This window comes from Centroberyx gerrardi, chromosome 20 (genome assembly GCF_048128805.1).
Source record: "Centroberyx gerrardi isolate f3 chromosome 20, fCenGer3.hap1.cur.20231027, whole genome shotgun sequence".
NCBI classification, from domain to species: domain Eukaryota; kingdom Metazoa; phylum Chordata; class Actinopteri; order Beryciformes; family Berycidae; genus Centroberyx; species Centroberyx gerrardi.
This window is the reverse complement of record NC_136016.1, coordinates 1,074,138-1,092,583: the sequence shown is the minus strand read 5'-3', so window position 1 is coordinate 1,092,583 and position 18,446 is coordinate 1,074,138. Positions and strand designations below refer to the sequence as shown.

The 18,446-nt window shown below is 41.8% G+C and overlaps 1 protein-coding gene across 1 annotated transcript in view; it reads left to right on the top strand.

Annotated features, from left to right (window-relative positions):
- The first annotated feature begins 2,821 nt into the window (after window positions 1-2,821).
- fmn2b (formin 2b) overlaps window positions 2,822-18,446 on the top strand; it is a 59,683-nt gene continuing 44,058 nt past the window's right edge. Inside the window, exons 1-7 of the mRNA XM_071901680.2 lie at window positions 2,822-4,016; window positions 4,068-4,509; window positions 4,865-5,121; window positions 10,738-10,925; window positions 12,764-12,914; window positions 14,428-14,439; window positions 15,807-15,868. Of these exons, the coding sequence (XP_071757781.2) occupies window positions 2,822-4,016; window positions 4,068-4,509; window positions 4,865-5,121; window positions 10,738-10,925; window positions 12,764-12,914; window positions 14,428-14,439; window positions 15,807-15,868 (2,307 nt within the window). The remainder of the gene's footprint in view (window positions 4,017-4,067; window positions 4,510-4,864; window positions 5,122-10,737; window positions 10,926-12,763; window positions 12,915-14,427; window positions 14,440-15,806; window positions 15,869-18,446) is intronic.

The window sequence follows — 18,446 nt, the reverse complement described above, 5'->3', positions numbered from 1 at the left end:
CTCTCCTCCTCTCCTCCTCTCCTCCTCTCCTCCTCCTCCAGAGTTAACCCCAGCAGGTGGGACTCATCAGCAGCTGATTGACAGGAACAGACATGGCTGTGGTTCTCTTCCCTCATCATGTATGTATAAGCAAACAATAGCTGCAAGCCTATGTGCTAATGATATTCAGGAGGCTGGAGTCGGCCACATTATAAATTTAGCATTATGGATTGGATACAGGAAACTTTTACTGCATTAGGACTGAATGAGCTATCAGCCACTGAGGCCAAGCCTCTTGTGTTGATATGATTTGGAAGACCGGTAACTGAAAAGTATGAATCTCTAATATAGAAACAGAAACTTTTCCTTTTTTTTGTCACTGTAATCAAAGGTATGGTGTTGATTTTTGACAAATTTCCAAAAGACTTATCTGAGCTACAGGCTGTAATCCATGCATAGTTGACAGATTAATAGATCTTTTTGTTTCCATACAGTTTCTCAGTATGGTTTATTTGACTTCTACAGCAGTGTTGGAGAGTACAGGTCTAACATTTTTGTTCAGGCAGCAGGGATGACATCAGAGCAGCAGCAGCTTTTTATCAACAGCACAAAGTGAATCCATCTTCAGTAACAACTAAAATCTCCTGTAAGAGAAGAACTTGCAGCACAATATGTCTTTGAAGGGTTCATCAGACTCTTGAAATGCCAAGGAGGAATTCTCCTTTTTTGTGTGTGTGTCTTTTTAGGGTGTTCGCTGATTATGAAGGCTATTGAAACAGTTAACAACAAACCAAGGCAATGCATTGAAAACCGTAACATACAAGGCAAGATATTACCTTGTGAAGGTGTGTGCTTGCGTGTGTGCGTGTGTCCCTTGACAGTCTTGTCACTCTCCCAAGGTTGTCCACAGCAGCCAAAATTAATCCAAATGTTGACTCTAACATCGCAAATGGAGATCATCTAGGAGACTGAAATGTTCAGGTTATTCAAATTTTCTAGCCGCTTATGTGGGTCATGGTTACGGTGACATAATCACTGTATGTTATTTAATCTGCATAGATGAATTCAAACAAATAACCCCAGTGGCTAATACATAGGCTAATAAAGCCAGACTAACAACTGGGGTAGCCTAGAAAATGTTATAGGCTACTGTGGCCTATAGTTCCTACATCCGATGCTCAGTGTGTTGCAGTGGGCATCGACTTCAGCCCAAAAGTGAAGTTTAATTCAACAGATTAACAAAATACCACAATGGTTATTAATGATATCCAAAAGATATATATGCTATATGCAATAGATGTCAATAGTGTGAAACGTAAACCTTCAAAAATGCATAACTTTTTCAACATGAAACCAAAACGTTGCATCTTAAGTGAAAATGTTCATCAGATGTGGAACTGTCTACTCGGGAGCATCCAACTTTAACGAACAGCCCAACAGGCCATAAAGTTTTGGTGGTTCATTAACACTTGAATGAATTAATTTTACTGTTAAAGTGTGAAGCTTCTCAACAAAGACAGTTTCACTGGTGTTGCCTTCTTTTGCTGTTCAAGCCAGGCTGCAGTGGGTGATGTCTCATCTTCCTTACTTTCACAGTCAGACCTGGTTTAGTGGGTCTATGAAATTAATAAATCAATCTCTCCTGTCAAGAAAGGTTTCTAAAAGGGGAGCAGCGGATAGGTGGTGCTTTTGTAATAAAAACATGCCTCATGCACTTCTACATATTCATACTGGGAGCTACTCAGCACAACCACAGTCTTATATTGTTGGCCACTGTGCAGCTGCACTGGAGCAGTTGGGGGTTAATTTCCTTGCTTAAGGGCACCCCAACAGTAGTTGTTGAGGGAGGGAAGAGTTTTAAGTCCTTAAAAGAATTATCTGCAGGAATAATAAAAATACACCACCAACAACAAAATGGACCCAGAAATATAAGGCACATTGACAATACCTGTTTTTTTGTGTTTTTTTTTTAATAGTGTTAAAAAAGGGTAGATTTTTTTTTACCACCCCCTTTTATCAGTTATCCAATAGAATCAAAATGCAATGTATGAATTCATGTATTATTATTTAAAGGGTATCCATATTGTGTCTCTCTGTTTAGCAGAAGATGAAGGCCATCCACACAGTCGAGAATCAGGTTCCTGCAGTGAAGGAGAGCTTCATCAGGGCTCCCTTTAGAGGCAGGATCAAAGTCTGCCCCACACTTAGCACTCTGGGTTATGTAGGCAGGAGAGTCATGGGAAATGTGGTGAGGAAGCGCTTCATCAGTGGCAGAGGCAGACCACGATATGTGTCCCTGCCCAACCCAGAGGAGGATCCACAGTCTCCGCTCCACCCCCACCTCCAGCCCCCCCTGCCACCAACACAGCAGCACAGTAGCCAGCAGCATCATTATTCCTCTCAGCTCTCTTTTCCCCCATCTCCACCAAGCCTGGCTCTGTTTCCCCCTGAGCCCCCGCCAGCATCCCGGTCCCTCCCCAGTTCTCCCAGTCTGCTCTCCTCTCAGTGCTCCACTGAGCATGCAGCCTGCGTCACTCCATTAGGCAGATGGGGAGGGGAGGAAGAAGGAGGGGAAGAAAGAGGGAGAAAGAGGAGGGTGAGCGAGCTGTACGTTTCTCCTGCATCAGCGTCCACATCACTGCTGCTCCAGCTTTCGTCACCAGAAAACAACGAGGAAGAATTGTCGCACAACAGAGATAAAAAGCACTATCAACAGCACCTCCTCACCCAGAAATCCTCTACACAAAAGCGCCAGCGGCTGAGAGCTTGTACAGACAGGAGTAGCTCTCCAAGGCATGGCCTGAGAGGAGAGGCAGGCTGCTGTCAGACGCCTTCCACCAACATGGGCAACCAGGAGGCTAAGCTAAGGAAAGCTGCAGCGGCTGCAGCAGCATCGGGGGATGGTAGCAACCTTGCATTGGATGAGGGAGGGGGGGACATGACAAAAAAGGGAGTGAAGAAAGCCCACGGCAGGCATGGAGGTAAAGGAGCAGGAGGAGGCGTGGGGGAGCACGGTACAGGGACAAACAAAAAGAAAAACAAATCAGAGTCCAAGTCATCCGTTTTCTCCATCCGGAAGAGAAAGAGCAACCTCAAGGGGAAAGGAGGAGCGTGTTCATCAACAACAAGCTCAAAAGAAGATGTTTTAGCATCTCAACATGATGAACTGGACGGTGCTCATTCTCTGGGCACCAAAACACCAGACCTGTCTGCAGATGAACTGGGGCAGTCGGACACAGAGGCTACTTTTGCTGAGAAGAAAAGGAAAACTGAGCGAGAGAAAAAGGATGGAGGAGGACGGAGGAAGCAGGAGGAGCAGCAGGCAGCATCAACAGAAGCAACCTCTCCCACGGAGGAGGGGGGGCAGAAAGGAGGGAGCTCGGGGTCAGACACGGATATCTACAGCTTCCACTCAGCTGCCGACCACGAGGATCTGCTAGCGGACATCCAGCAAACCATCAGGCTCCAGCACCAACAGCAGCAGGGGGGAATTAACTCGATCCCCGAAGGACGGGCAGGAGGAGAGGCGCTGGGCTGGGGGGGGGGAGAAGGAGAAGGGAGGAAGCAGAGTGGAGGTGCAGAGGTTAAATTAAGTCCTCCTGAGCTGCTGGAGTTGACCCCAGAGTTAGAGCTGGGATCTGATGCACTGTCATTCCTAGAGACAGGAACTCTCTCTGGCTCTGCAAGGCCTAATGGCCAGCCACCAACACTATATCCCCCCTTCAGCACAGAGGAGCAGGAGGGGAGGAAGGAGGAGGAGGATCATCATCTGGTAAAGCAACTAAATGGAGAGGAGCAGAAGGAGAAAGAGAGAGAGGCCTCTCTTTGTGTTGCCACAGGGACAAAGGACCAGCATGCTTGGGTGCAGCAGCCCCCTCATACAGCCATCGCCACGGCGACCAATGGGGGGACAGCAGTCAGCCCCGTCACCATGACGACCAGTGCTAACAGCTTCCCTGATCTCACAGCCTCGTTTGAGAGTGCTGTGGAAGCCCCAGAGGAGGAGGAGGAAGAGGAGGAAGTAGAGGAGGAAGAAGATGAAACCCAGAGGGAGGAGGAGGGGGAACCTGGCCTGGATGTGCCACCACCTCCTGCAGACAGCCACAGTGAAGGCTCCAGGAGTCATGAACCAGGAGAGGGACTGAGCTCAGGGACATTGTCTGAAGAAGGTGAGGGTCTTCTGGGCCCAGGGACCAGTGCCGAGTCCCTGGAGGACTGCCTGAGCGCTGGGTCTGAACCCGACCAATCTAGTGGTATCAGTACCAGCGCCTCCCTTTCCATCCAGCAGCGCAGGAAGAGCAGTGTCTGCTTCTCCCAGTGGCCTCCCCAGGAGAGCCCCACGTTGGCCACACGCCTCCTCAAGTCCAACCTCTCCTCTGCCTCCAGCCCCACGGTCAAACCCTACCCCCCCATCTTCCCGTCCTACATCAAGACCACCACCCGGCAGCTCAGCTCCCCAGGACAATCCCCAGCCCTGTCCCCTTCCCACAGCCCCCTGTCCCAGCGCAAAGCCCACCAACACCTCCACAGGTAACATTCTACCTGTAGTGTTGCAGCACTTTAATATAATCTTTGATTTTATTCTACCTTGTAACGTATGGCAGCACTTTAAATACGCTTTCAACATAAAATCTACTTTCAGCAGGTGATGTAAGACAGGGTTGCAGAAGGATTGCATCCACCTTGTTAGAACTATTTTTTTATCTATATCTATACCTAGAAATGCCATTTTAATGAATTTTAAATATATTCTGGTCAGACAGCACCATAATCATTCAAATGGCGTCCTTTTTTCTTTTCTTTGTTTGTACTGGACCTTGTAATGTGTAATTGTATGAATGATCCACTTTTAAAGGGATATTAATTAGGTTGTAAATGTTGACAGGACGGTAGCTGAGCGTCGGCGAGTCCGTAGACAACGCTCTGAAAGCCTCTCCCGGCCGCTGAGCCGCTCTGCCGACTGGACGGATGAGCTTGAGCTGGAGAAGAGGCTGAGGAGCAGGGATGAGGATGGAGGAGGCTCTGGGGGATCAGGAGAGTACCTGGGGGGTTACGGAAGAGGAGGCAGCCAGCCCATCTGTGCTACCAGAAGGTCTTCCTGTGGACAGGTTTCTACCTGCGGCTTTCAGGACGTCTTCACTGGTGAGTAGAGAGCATGGTTAGGCTCAGATTAGGTCAGCAAGGTGGTCTAACAGTTAAAGAGACCTGAGTTCAAACCCCCCACCCCACTGAAATGTTCTTGAGCAAGACACTGAATCCCTACCAGCTCCAGAGGTGCTCTTCTGTAGCTGACGTTGACCTCTGACCTCCACGAGAAAAGACTATTTCCTTACAGAGAACAATGGAGGCTCTTATTAGTATTATTAGTATTACAATTCCTTATCAGCTCACTCAAAATATTAATTACAACTGCAATTTGTGTAATAATTACAGAGCCTTGATTCAAAATACCCTCTGTACACACTGGACATTAGAACCTATTTGGAATGACAAACACTTTGCTAGGTTTTGAAGAAAATCCCCTTCTTGAAGTGACTGAGTTGGAAGTGAATTGACCTGACCTTTGGTAGGGGGTCAGAGGTTACTATGGTCACCACACACAACCCGAAAAATCCCTTTTCCCACTGTTGGACCCAGTGGAGGTGAAAGGGACTTTTGATTTCCCCCCCCCTATTACTCAATTTGGTTACAGCATGATAAAAGAAAACAGGTGCCACAAACATAATATATTTGTATACTTTATTATCCCCGTGGGGAAATTTGTCCTCTGCATTTGACCCATCCTATACACACACTAGGAGCAGTGGGCAGCCGCAGTACAGCGCCCGGGGACTAACTCCAGTTCTTTTGCCAGTGCCTTGGTCAGGGGCACTGACAGGAGTATTAACATACATGTCTTTGATTGGGGGAGGAAACCGGAGCACCCGGCAGAAATCCACACAAACGAAACATACAAACACAAACAACATAAGCTTTTCATAATTGGAGTAGCTTCCTTGTAAGCTTCACAGTTGTCATTACAGAGTAACTTGTAACTCAATTATGCCAGCAAACCATTTAAATAAAAATGTTCTCAAATCGCATGAGATTCCCAAATTTTTGTTTCTAGAGAGGAGGCAATAGCATAGCGCTGTAATCAAACCTGGCCCACCTCTTCTTATCATCGCTCTGACTGCAGCAGTGTTGCATCACAGTGCAGGACAAAAACCAAACCACAATCACCAGCAGCACACAGGCTCATTTCCTATATGAGAACAAAACTCTGTCTCATTTACTAAAACACAGCAACACATTGTCTCTCTGTCTTTATCACATCATGCGTGTGTACTGGGCATAGAGGACTCTCTGCTCCACACTAGTGTACTTTAGCTCTCTCTGTGTTGTAGGCTAATAGAAGCTGCTGAGAAAGCCTTGCAGGGCTGGTTTATTTTTAGTCCAGAGTCACTTTGAGCTGCTGAACCCCCTATAGCAGAGTGCTGAACCTGAACCTGCTGTCTTCAGGGCCCAGTTTTTCCAAAACTTATCTGATTTGATTTCAGTAATCGGATTGTATTGAATCTGAATTGGGTTTTTCAAAACAGATAAGTGGGTTTTAGATTTAGGATTTAGGATTTTATTAGGATCCCCATTAGCTGATGCAGAACATCAGCTACTCTTCCTGGGGTCCACACAAAACATAAAAGCATGACAACAGATAAGACACTTACAGACAAAACAACCAAATGGATTGGGTAATCCAATCCTACCTTTAATCAATCTTAAATGTTTCTGCGTTGTTTAAAACTCTTGAATCTTCTCCCACTTCTTCTGTGATGCAGTGGATGGAGTCAGGGTGGATTTAGAAACATGAAGGATTTTAAATTGTGATGTAACTGGTGAGGATGGGATAATATAGCCTACACATCACGAATAGGCTATTTGTTGAAAATAGTATTTAATGTTTACATTTTATTAAGTGAACAAACCCTTCAAAACAAAGTCTCATACCAATTGCTGGACCAGCTAGACAGTCAGTGAGAGATGCTGTTGTGACTACTTTTTAAAAGGATTCTTGAATTAATGAATAAGAGTTATCCAATGAAACTTTGAGTAACACATATCTACTCCATCATGTGATTTCAGCCTAACAACATGTTATAACATTATTTGTCCAACAGATGGCAGGATAAACGTCTATGTGAAGACTGCAAATATGGATTGTGTGATCTTGTGTCTGGATCAAAATGATCCTATCTTGATTTATTTTTTATTTTTTATTTTTTTTTACTGACTCAAAGGCAGCAAGATCAGTTTGATCCTGGACTGCAAAAAAGATTCGAAAATCTGTAATTCTGATCCAGATTAACAGTTCTTAAAAACTGGGCCCAGGACAGCAAACAAATACTAGAAACAAAATATAATAGGATGCAGAACAAGGGAAGGTTTTCCTTGAAAGGGTTATGAAGGTATTTTTGAAGTGTACTACTAGCCCCTCTATTAATTAAGGATTTTTTTTCCTGTCTGAAATCATTAATTTACATATTCAATTAGATTTTCTTGGAAAAGTAACTCATATTCATTTGTAATGCGAATTCCTGTTTACAAGATTTCCATACATTACTTATGTTTGTGTTGTAGTGATTGCATCCTCAGTTAGTTCTTTTGGCTGTAATAGGTACAAAATAAGCCTTTAATTTAAGCAACTTTACTTGTGTAGCACTTTTCAAATTATGTTTCTAAGTGCTTGACAATCAGGAAAGTGAAAAGTAAATGCTGTACATTACAATACTGTACATTACAATACAAACTGTAAATAAACTAGAAATTCCAAAGACAATCGCAAACGAATAAGAGTAGAAATATAAAGAAAAAATAATTACAGCAGTGTGACACAACACTGTAGAAACAATGATCTAAAGCAGAATAAAAGACAGGGGTGTTGTTGTTTATTCTGTCTGATCGGGTTTGGCTTAACCCTGAAGCAGCAAATGAGTGGACTGCAAGATCCAAGTACTAGATATTAATGGTACAGCAGGGCTACACACATAAAGAAAGAAAATAGCTAGATAGATAGTTGATAGGTAATAAACTACAGAGGTAATGTGCCATAGCAGCTAATATAACTGAGTGCTGGTTGCAGGGCTGGATTAACCAACCACAGGGCCCCTGGGCACACACGTCCTATTGGGCCCCCCTCCCCTCTGTACGCCCCCACACACCTTAACTCAAGATACTAGCCTGTTTACAAACAATACTAATGTAAACCTTTTACAGGTTCAAAGTACATTTTAAACTTATTTTTAGCCGTTTCAAACTGCCAGTCTTTGTATCTAGAGCTTGCACATTCAATTTGAGAGTGATAAAATTTGTCCAACCCCACAGCAAGCCTTAGTTTTAGGTGGTGGGGCGACCTTTTGCTTACATTTGGATTGTAGATTGTGGCTTTAAGGAGGCGAGGTGACAGATGGCAGGAATGAAGGACCAAAAAAATGTTTAAATGGTGAAATGTATGAAACTGAAAAGGTTTGACTATGTCTGTACAGAAGCTCCCCTGCCCCACCAGTATATAAGTAGTGCTCTGTATCTTAGTTGGATGATATTCACTAAATGCATTGCTCATAAACATACAATCAATAGGTGGCAGTTTAATATTTGTGGTTGGGGTCTCTGTATCAATGGAAATCATGTTTAGGGCCCCCAGTGTCCCTCAGAGGCTGTGGCTGTGGGCCTGAGGCAGGTCAGGGTGTGTCAGGGTCTCGTCTGGCTGCACATTTCAATTGAAATTAGTGAGATGTTGCAAAATGCATTGAACATGGACGTGGGACTAGCTACACTTTGGGAATAATGCCACTGCTCTTGGTGATGATGCAGTAAGTACAGAAGTGCTCTGATAGGCTGAAGAAGTTATTGGCTCCAGCACGACATAAAAATGTTCAATTGAGGCCACTGGCGATGACATCCACTGAGGACGTGCCTCAGTGGATGTCACTCCCTAGACCACTGAGCCACCAGGACGCCCTGATGTAGAATTCCTATTGATTGGTGACATCATCTATAGCACCCTTAGGAGATGGGACTGTATTAATGTTTCAGAAGCCTTGGAAGAAAGATCCATGGGTAGAAAAGTGATGGTGTATGGTCAGTAGCTTGTCGTGTGTGTGTGTGCATGTGTATACACTGTGTGGATTTATATATCGTATTACACACTATTAACTCTCCTCTATTCGCTCTCAATTATATCAATTATAATAGAATACCACATGTCTCCAGTGATAATTTTCACTAGGGACTAGGGACTCCAGGATCCTAAGTCCTTTTTAAATTTAGTCAGATTTTAGCCTTGCCGGTGCGATTCTCAATTAATCGCTAACTAAAATGCCATATGATTTTAGTCAACAAAAACAATATTAGAAAATTTTATAATTAATAATTAGAAAATGAGCACCAGTGCATCAATGTAGATTTCATTTACAACATTTCTTAGTTTATCTGCTGATCTGGGAGCAGTTTGATATTTTTAACAAAACTGGCCAGGGATCCTAGTCGCATTTCATACCCCCTTTCTCTCCTAATCTTTGCTGTCTCTTTCCAGTGTCTACTGTCAAGTAAAAGCAAAATTCTACTGGTAGAAGCTTTAAAGCAGCATGCCATTTATGAGGTTGCCAGGGCATCTACTAGTGCTGATCAACATCAGCAGACATGCACATCCAATTTACCAACAATTGGCATTCATCATCAGATATGACAGTTATGACAGTACGCACAAAATCGAAGGGTGGCTCATGTTTCATGAATCCCATGTTGGTTATTTGTAGGCACTTTTCTCAAGAAAACATGAACATACAAGCCCACAGCGTGTGTTCAATTCAATGAGATGCACTGAAGCATTGCGTTACGGCTATCGGTTATTCCACTAATGTTACTTGAATACCACAAGGTAGGGGCGTCCTGGTGGCTCAGTTGGCTGGGGCGCGTACCATGTAGCCGCAACGTCCTGGGTTCGGATCCGGCCCGGGACCTTGTCACATGTCATCCTCCTCTCTCTTCCCCCTTTCCGGTTTCTCTCAACTGTACTGTCTAATAAAGCAGAAATGCCATAAAAATAATAAGAAAATAAAAATAAGAAAACACCACAAGGTAATAACGTTGTAATAAAGTTTGTAGGGCAGCAGAAGACGTGTTATCAAGTTGCTGTTTACTAATACCGTTACTAACACATCTGAGTTTGGAGCAATTGTGGAATTTTAAGTAGACTTTAAGGAGATTGTCGGATTGAGTACAACGCTACTGGTCTACTGCTCTGTGCATCACCAAATGACAAATATGACGTGATGTGCACATCAGGTGCATTAGAGATCGATTAGATCAATTTCTATACGTTGACCAACTTTTGATTCTGTGGTGGCTTTTTGCTTTGTGTGGGGAGACATAGAATAAACGAATAGAAAGCAACACAGAATAAATCACTGCCATGGTCTCATTTTTCTACAGTACATATTCTACACATAGAGGCTTTAAGATGAGATGAAACTGTTGATCCCTGTGGCGAATAATCAGTAATTTAAGCGAATTTAGTTATTTGCAAAAGAGTTTCACAAAACAAAGGTTGGGGGATAATTCATTAATTACATGAGGTCCCCACATAACACTAGTCCTGTGTGATTAGCGCTAAAGAGGCTGATTTCTCTCTTTCATCCCTCCCTCTCTTTTGGAGATGCAGTTTTCTTCTATGAATGCACTGTCTGTAATATCTAATCCCTCTCTTTTCTGTATGTCCAGGTCGAACACTCCTGGAAAAGCTGTTCCTCCAGAAGGAGCAGGAGGAGCATGAGGAGCCAGAGGACCCTGAGAGGCTGTGCTCCAGGATCCTGGCCATGGGCCTCCTACTGCCCTTCACTGACTGCTTCAGAGAGCAGCTAGGGGGCAGCACTACCCATATCACCTCCACAGCAACAGCCAAGTTTGATGTACGTGGTGTCAATCCACCAACCAGTCTTCATCATTTTCCCTTTCTAATACCAAATTTGTTGTTAGTAGTGTCCCCAGGCAATATATATTTTGCCCCAAACGAATGTTTAATTTATTTAATTCCAATTCATTTAGCTGTGGTTGCCAATGTAGATACAATGAGACAATGCTCACCTTGGATTATGGCACAAGGGATATTAACATCAGATCCTGTGTATTGATAAATGCATTGAAAGTTCATCATCTGGCCTCAGCCCACCCATAAGATCAGTTATTGCACACATCATGATCTAAATATCTAGATAAGAGCCACTGCAAAATCTACTGTAACTGATCCTGGAACGGACCAGGATGGATCCTGGATTTCACAACCAAATATCCACAACCACATCTGCCATAATAAACTACAGGAAACAATGCTGTACTGCAGTCTGATTCCTAAGTTTGATTTTACTAATTGTCAGTTGTTAAATAGTTTGGCATCTGCTGCCCATTTTACAGTCTCTGGGTACAGGCTGGGTAAAACAAACCCCATGGCGTCCACCAAGCACTCCCTAGAGCTCTCCCCCAGGCGCCCGGCTCTGTCCTTTATCAGTTTCCCAGAGTCACTGACAGCACCCGCAATCAGATACAGTTGAACTCAATCAGTCTGATTGTCAATCAATTTCAACAGGGCAACGGTCCACATCACTACAGTACATTGCTACATTTGAAATCACAGAGTACACATTTTGTAGGCTTTCCATAACCATTGCATCAGAAACTGGCCAGTTGTAAACAGACCAGCTGAGAAGAGAGGAGTAATCTGGCATTTTTTTATTTATTTTATTTTATTTATTTTTTTAATTAAATGAATCTAGTTTGAACTCTGTCTCATCGGCCCTTTTAGAATTGCATGGAAAAGATCACATCTAACAATGTTCTCTTTTGTAAAAAGTAACTTTATTTTGAGTCCATTTTAAATGAGGGGCTTTTTACTTAAGTAGAGTTTAACACCAGTAATTTGACCTCCTACTTAAATAAGTAACTACTTAATAACTTCAGGAAAGTAACAATACTGTTGCTTGAGTAAGATATTTTGGTACCTTTTCCATCCCTGATGACTGTTTGATCTTAGCACTTTTTGACTGTTGATCCCCTGCTGGGATTGCTCCTGGGATCAGTTGAAATGGGTTGACTCATACATCAAAAACCAAGCACAACACAAGTGAACTAGCATTCTAAAATGCTTCTCTTAAGTTTGGTTATGGAGTCTGCAAAACTTTGATTAAACCTTGTAATCATCAACATAGAGACAGGGTTTCTAGGAACTCCTACCACTTTTTGTATGTACCAACTTAATACATGGAGAAGCCAAATGCAGGTTTCCACTATGGTGCAATGAAGTCAATCTAATCAATAGCGGTGTTGGTCTAAGGAGAGTATGGAAACCTGGTCTGAATCAGACTCCAATAGCAACCCAGAGACTGAGGCCACTCCTCTGACATAGGTGGCAAGGACATCTGGTCATGTGGCTACAGCTGGTTCACTGGCATCAAAGACAGCAGTGGATACAGACATCTCATTCATACTGGCTTCACAGGATGCTATGATGCTTCCTCTGTTTGTGGCAGTGAGGAGTCTCCTCCCACTCCTGCATCAGTAGCAGGAGATGACAGAGACATAACAGCTGCAGTCAAGGCAGCCTGTTTACCTGTTGTCAAAAAGAGTATTGCATTTAAAATTTCTGTTCCTGGTTCACTGTGTCATGGTTACAGCATCAATTGGAATTAGTGGCGGTGCAATTGCGATTAAAACAATAAACCATTTGAAACAGTTTTGTGTTTTGTTTCCACAGCAAGACCAGCTGTATACATGGGCAGCAGTCAGCCAGCCCCCCCACTCCCTGGAGCCTCTAGAGGGGAAACTACCAGGACAGATCAGGGGCCTCTGGCTTCCAGCCAGGCCAGCTGGAGACGACAGGACTGGACTCAGATACACTGAGGCTGGTAAGGACAGCACATACACATAGCCTATATGTGGCATGCAGGTTAGTTGACAGGCCGGAATTAACACACACAACCGGATTATATAGCAGGAATTTCCATTTTTTTTGCTCTTGTTCAGTGTTTTACAGTGTTGAACTGGTCTCAACTTGTCACCGTCTCACTTGATTACTTTTAAAGGTGCACTACTAACTTGTATCACAAAATGACTTATCTGCGGGGGTAGGGTTGTTGATCAATACTAAGCTCTAGGTTGGCCTTACATTCACATGCCAGGTACTAGTTTGGTTTTCTAACTGTACTTGCTAAGTCAACGCATTAATTATATATTTTGTTGAGCGATTCTCAACAACACTGTGCTTCCATAGCACTTTGGTGTAAACAGGTGGAGTTTTTAAAGTCAACATAATCATGCATACCAATGAGTTTCAAATCTGTAATCCAATGGTAGGAAGAAAAAAAAGAAAAAATATTTTTTTACCTGGACTACCAACTACCAAGTGATGAAGGAGCTCTTTGGAAAATTGAGCACATTTCCTCTTTAAAGAGTAACTAAACACCAAACCCAAATCTGTGGTGAAGCCTGACACCTAATGGTGAAAAGTAGGGTACTGCACTGGCCATCTGCTATTGGCTGGTGTTTGTGCCAGGTGATGTCACCTTCCATAGAGTACAACAGGTGGTGACATCACCTGGCACAAAGACCAGCCAATAGCAAATTGCCAGTTTTTAATGTCAGATTAATCTGAAAGCTGTATTTTTGGATAGGCTTGACCTCTGACTGCCTGTAACGATGCCCAAGGATGCAGTTAAAAGGGGGGGGGAATACTTTGTCACACTTGAAGATTGCATAATTGATACCTTGCACACCAAAGAAATGAAAGAAGCACCAAACTTTTGTGTCAATTTTCCTGCAAAACTCTCTCTATACAACTACAATCCACAATAAAATCTGACCAAATACAATGTGAAAAATGTGCAGAAATTCAGACAGGGGGCAAACACTTACATTGGGATGGCATCAGCCTTGTGGGAACACTTCCACTCTTTCAGCATTAATGCACTTCTCTATTTTGAGTTTTTTTGGTTTTCATTTCTTTTCTTCCTACTCATTTAACCTTTCTCAGAGCCCTCCACCCAGCTGGAATGCAGAAGTGCAGCAGAAGTGAGGGGAAAAAACACTGCATGCCTAGACCTCCCCTTCTCTAACCAGGGCTGATTGTAGACCTTCTTAATGCAAATATGTAGTGCTGTAATGCATGGCTATAGACTTCAGAAGGAAATTTTAAATTGAACTGAATGAGTAGCACTGTGGAATGCATTGCATCAAAGATTTGTAGAGAGAGTAAGCTTATTGACAACTGAGCTCAACTGAATTTTATGTGAGTACTTTGTACTTTTTTTTACAAACTTACTTTTTTTGTTTTTGTTTTTTAATTTATTTTTTTTTCCTTTTCCTGTCTGCTTTTTACTTTCTGAATGGAATTTCTCTGTCTTTATGCTTTGGCATTTTTAGAGGACAATGAAGGTGAGTAATAATTTGTCTACATTGTTATTTGTTTTTGCATTGAGTGTTGAACATTTCATCTTATGTTTTTGCTTTGTCTCATCTGAACTTTGTCAGTGTAGCACAGCAACAATGAGTGACCGTAAGAGAAGCCAAAGACGGTTAAGACTCTCAGCAGCATTTTGTCCTCACTTTAACCCAAACTGTGACAGAGAGAGACTAACACCCACTGCATGTTCCCTAGGAATTTCACATTTAAATACTTTAATCCACAAATCATCTGATTGATTTCATTTATTTATTGCATTTTTCTTTTGCTTGTAGTGTGAAGTAATCAAAATGTCTAGCCAGGTTCCTCATAAGTAAAGCATGCTACATGTCCTGTTACGACTACATGTCTGCCTGTGGTGTGGTATGGTTTCCATTGTGAGTGCAGCATATGTAGTAAAGCTGTTTATGAGCTCTTGGTATAATGTTGCTGTCACTCGTATCCTGTTCTTTCTCTTCCTGTTTGGGTCATCAATACAAAACAGTACAGAGGACATTGATACTCCTCTATACTCTTTGTACTATAGGGTATAGATGGTATTCCAGTTGATCAATATGTGGCTATCTGGCTAGGCAAGCAGCTGATTGGCTGGCAGGTAATTCTAGGTTCCTACGCAGGTATGGAAAATGTAGAAAAATAAGAAGTATGGAAAACCATTGTTGTTCAGTATGTAGAGTGATATGGCCTAATCAATGGCCATGTTACAAATCCAGTGAAGAATATAGGTCCACAAAAAGTCTGGAATTTTGAAATGGAAGTGTGTGCAGCCAGTCGTGTTGTGTAAGTTATACACAACTATACCAACCTCTTTATCTGGGAATTTCAAATATTCCCACCTATGTGGGAATAAATACTGTAAAACATTTCTGATAGTGGATTCACAGTAAACCAACCTCCTTTACTACAACAAAACTGTGTGCCACCTTTTTTTGCATTTTACCTTTTTGTGTTGATAGGGAAAATCAATTATCTTCTCCATGAGAGCCCTACTTTACTTGACTTGGATCTCTTTTAGCCCAATGGGGCTTTTCTTCCTTTTGTCCACAGTAATATCAATCTGATCAATTCATTTCATAAAATAAAAAAAAATTTAAAAATCCAGAAATGGGCTATATCAACAGAACACAATTGAACAGTTCATAACTAACAATATCTCTGCCTCCCATACCTGGTCCTTCATTTCTCACATGTATAATGGACCATAATGCTAATGTAATATTGAGTACATACCTATTCACAATTACATAGATAACAGAATAATCATAAGAATCATCTGAATAGTGTTTCTAGTAGTAGCCTAGTGACCTGACCTGACCTGCTGGCCTGTCTGTCTGTCCAGAACACCAAGCAGCCATCTTGGGTTTGAAGCGACAACAGAAGGAGGAGATCCAAGAACTTCAGGTCAGTCTCTTGTATTTTCACTCCTTTACTTAAAGCCCCTACATGTAGAATATTTACCTCAATATATCATTCTCAAATTAATTTGAGAGCATAGTATAATGGCTGTAGAAAAATGAGACCATTACAGTGTAAAAAGTTTAATTCTATGTGTTGCTCGCTATGCGTTTATTCTGTTTGTGCCGGGGTGTGATTTAGCGCAAAATGTGCAGGACTGACTTGCGGCACAAAAATAAAGTATCAACCAAAACAGAAAGCGGGCTCACTTTGAATTGCCCTACTTGTTTTTGCCACTTGTCCTAAGCTGTTCATCTGATTCACATGAAAGAGGCTTATTACTTCGTAATACCGAAATCGTAATACCTTAATTAGTAAACAGACAAAAAGATGTAATGACATCTTGAAAACTCAACGTAGGGTAGATTGAAATGTGCAGCTGCAAATAGTTTGATAAATTGACAATGTGACATTCAAGACAGTTTGATCAATCTCTATCAAACTAAAGACAAACGATGTCTGTACTCTCAAGATGATGTCTGTAAAGTCATGTTTAAATTGATTAGTAGAGGGCACTAATGCATAATATTATACAGTAATATTATAATATTCTTTCTGAGGCTTTTAACATAGGTTGGACTGTCACAAAACTTGTATTTTCCCACTCAGGCACACCAAAGGTGTAGGCCTAGTGGTTAAGGTCACGGGTCTACTAAGCACAAGTTTGTAAGTTCAAATCCCAGACCTACCATCACTAAACCATGAATATCCAAGAAACCGAAAACAATAAGTGCTATCAGAATATTGTATATGACAATAGATTTTGCAGTTTCGTTAAAGAGGTGGGTACCACTCACTGCAACAAGGTTAAGGGTTAAGGGTTTGTAAGAAATAAAATTAATATTGTGCTTTTTTGTATGGATAGTACACTCTGTTCTTGCTTTCCTTTGTTCTGGAAAGTGGAGTGTCTTTTGTCCTGCTTACTATAATGATGTAATCAGTGCTTGAATGCATGCATGATCACTATATATGGTTATGTGTGGTTTTGAGTGATTCTATAGGTGGACATGCAGTTAAAAGTCTGAACTAGTGGGTTGGTTTTGAGCCAAGTAGGTTTGGCTATGGGCCAAGATTTATAGTTTTGTTTACTTTAACCTATATAAGTGGATCCTGAACTCCGTTCTTTGTCACTTCTTTGTTGCTTGTTTGGAACACTGAACTGAACCATGCATGTCTGAATAAAGAATCCACAGAAGACTTTTGAACCTTGCTTAGTCATTTTGACCCACAACGGGTGAAGTAAATTTTTGCATTTACAGGTTCGAGTCTCTGCTCCACTCCTTTCTGTGTGGAGTTTGCATGTTCTCCCCGTGTTCACGTGGGTTTCATCCCACAGTCCAGAGACATGCAGGTCAGGTGAATTGGAGACCCTAAATTGCCCCTTAGGCATGAGTGCTTGTTTAGTACAGTATATGTAGCATGTATATCATGTAGTATGGTAATTGACATGTACCGTATATGATGGTATGTTAGGCCCTCTGAGACATGCTTGTGATAAAGGGCTATATAAATAAACATGACTTGACAAGTGCAACATGGTTTAAAGTTTCAACCCATAGAGAGCAGTGCAGCAGTAATTGTCTGCCCCATGTGGTTTAGCATTGATTTACTCTTTAATGGAGAGCACTATAAAGTTCTATAAAGTCAGCGCTTTCAATCATATGCTGCAGTGTTAATAATTCTCCCTTTTTAGTTATTTTCTCTTCAAAGAAGCTGTCAGAAGTGTATGGCTCAGTAGGTAAAGCATCTTTCTTGCAAGCTGAAGATTGTGGGTTCAACAATAGTCTCTCCTCAAAAGAAAGTATATGATACCACAACCACAGGAATCTTGTATGCGTTCGTACAAGTAAATCTCCCATCAATTAATCGGAAATAAAAATATTCCATGTTACCTCAGAGTCCCTATCTGCACATTTGCCCCATATTTGGTTATGATAGCACAATGCATTCATGAGTTATGGCAGTTTTTGTAAAATAGGCCCCACCCATTTTTTCACAGCATTTAGACCACGGGACAAGCTCTCCATTGAAACCCAGGATGATGTTAAGAATAAAGCATTCATGCATACCTGTATGAAATCTGATCAAAATGTTTCATTAGAACCAGTTCAGGTTAAATACTTCTCATAAACAAGTGGTGTAGTATTGATCAATTCTACAATAAATACATAATCAATCAAACTGTATCATATCGGTCATACCAGAGGTGGATGGCACTGACTTTTAACGGGACAATATTGACACCTCAAACACCTCAAAGGAAATCTAGACTGTGTAAAAAATGTAGTGATACTGACAGGCCCCTGGCAACACCATAAAATCAATACCAATTTTGTTTGGAGAATAATAAAGTTTTTACTGTAGTATAGTTAGTAGTAATATAATTTGTTCAAATTGGGCTCCCAGACTGAAGAAGCTAAAGAAGAAAATGAAAAAAAAAAAAAAAAAAAAAAAAAATTCTTATGCTCTTAATCCTTTACGCTCTTTTTACCCACTTTATTCTTTCTGAAGTTATTTTTAATGA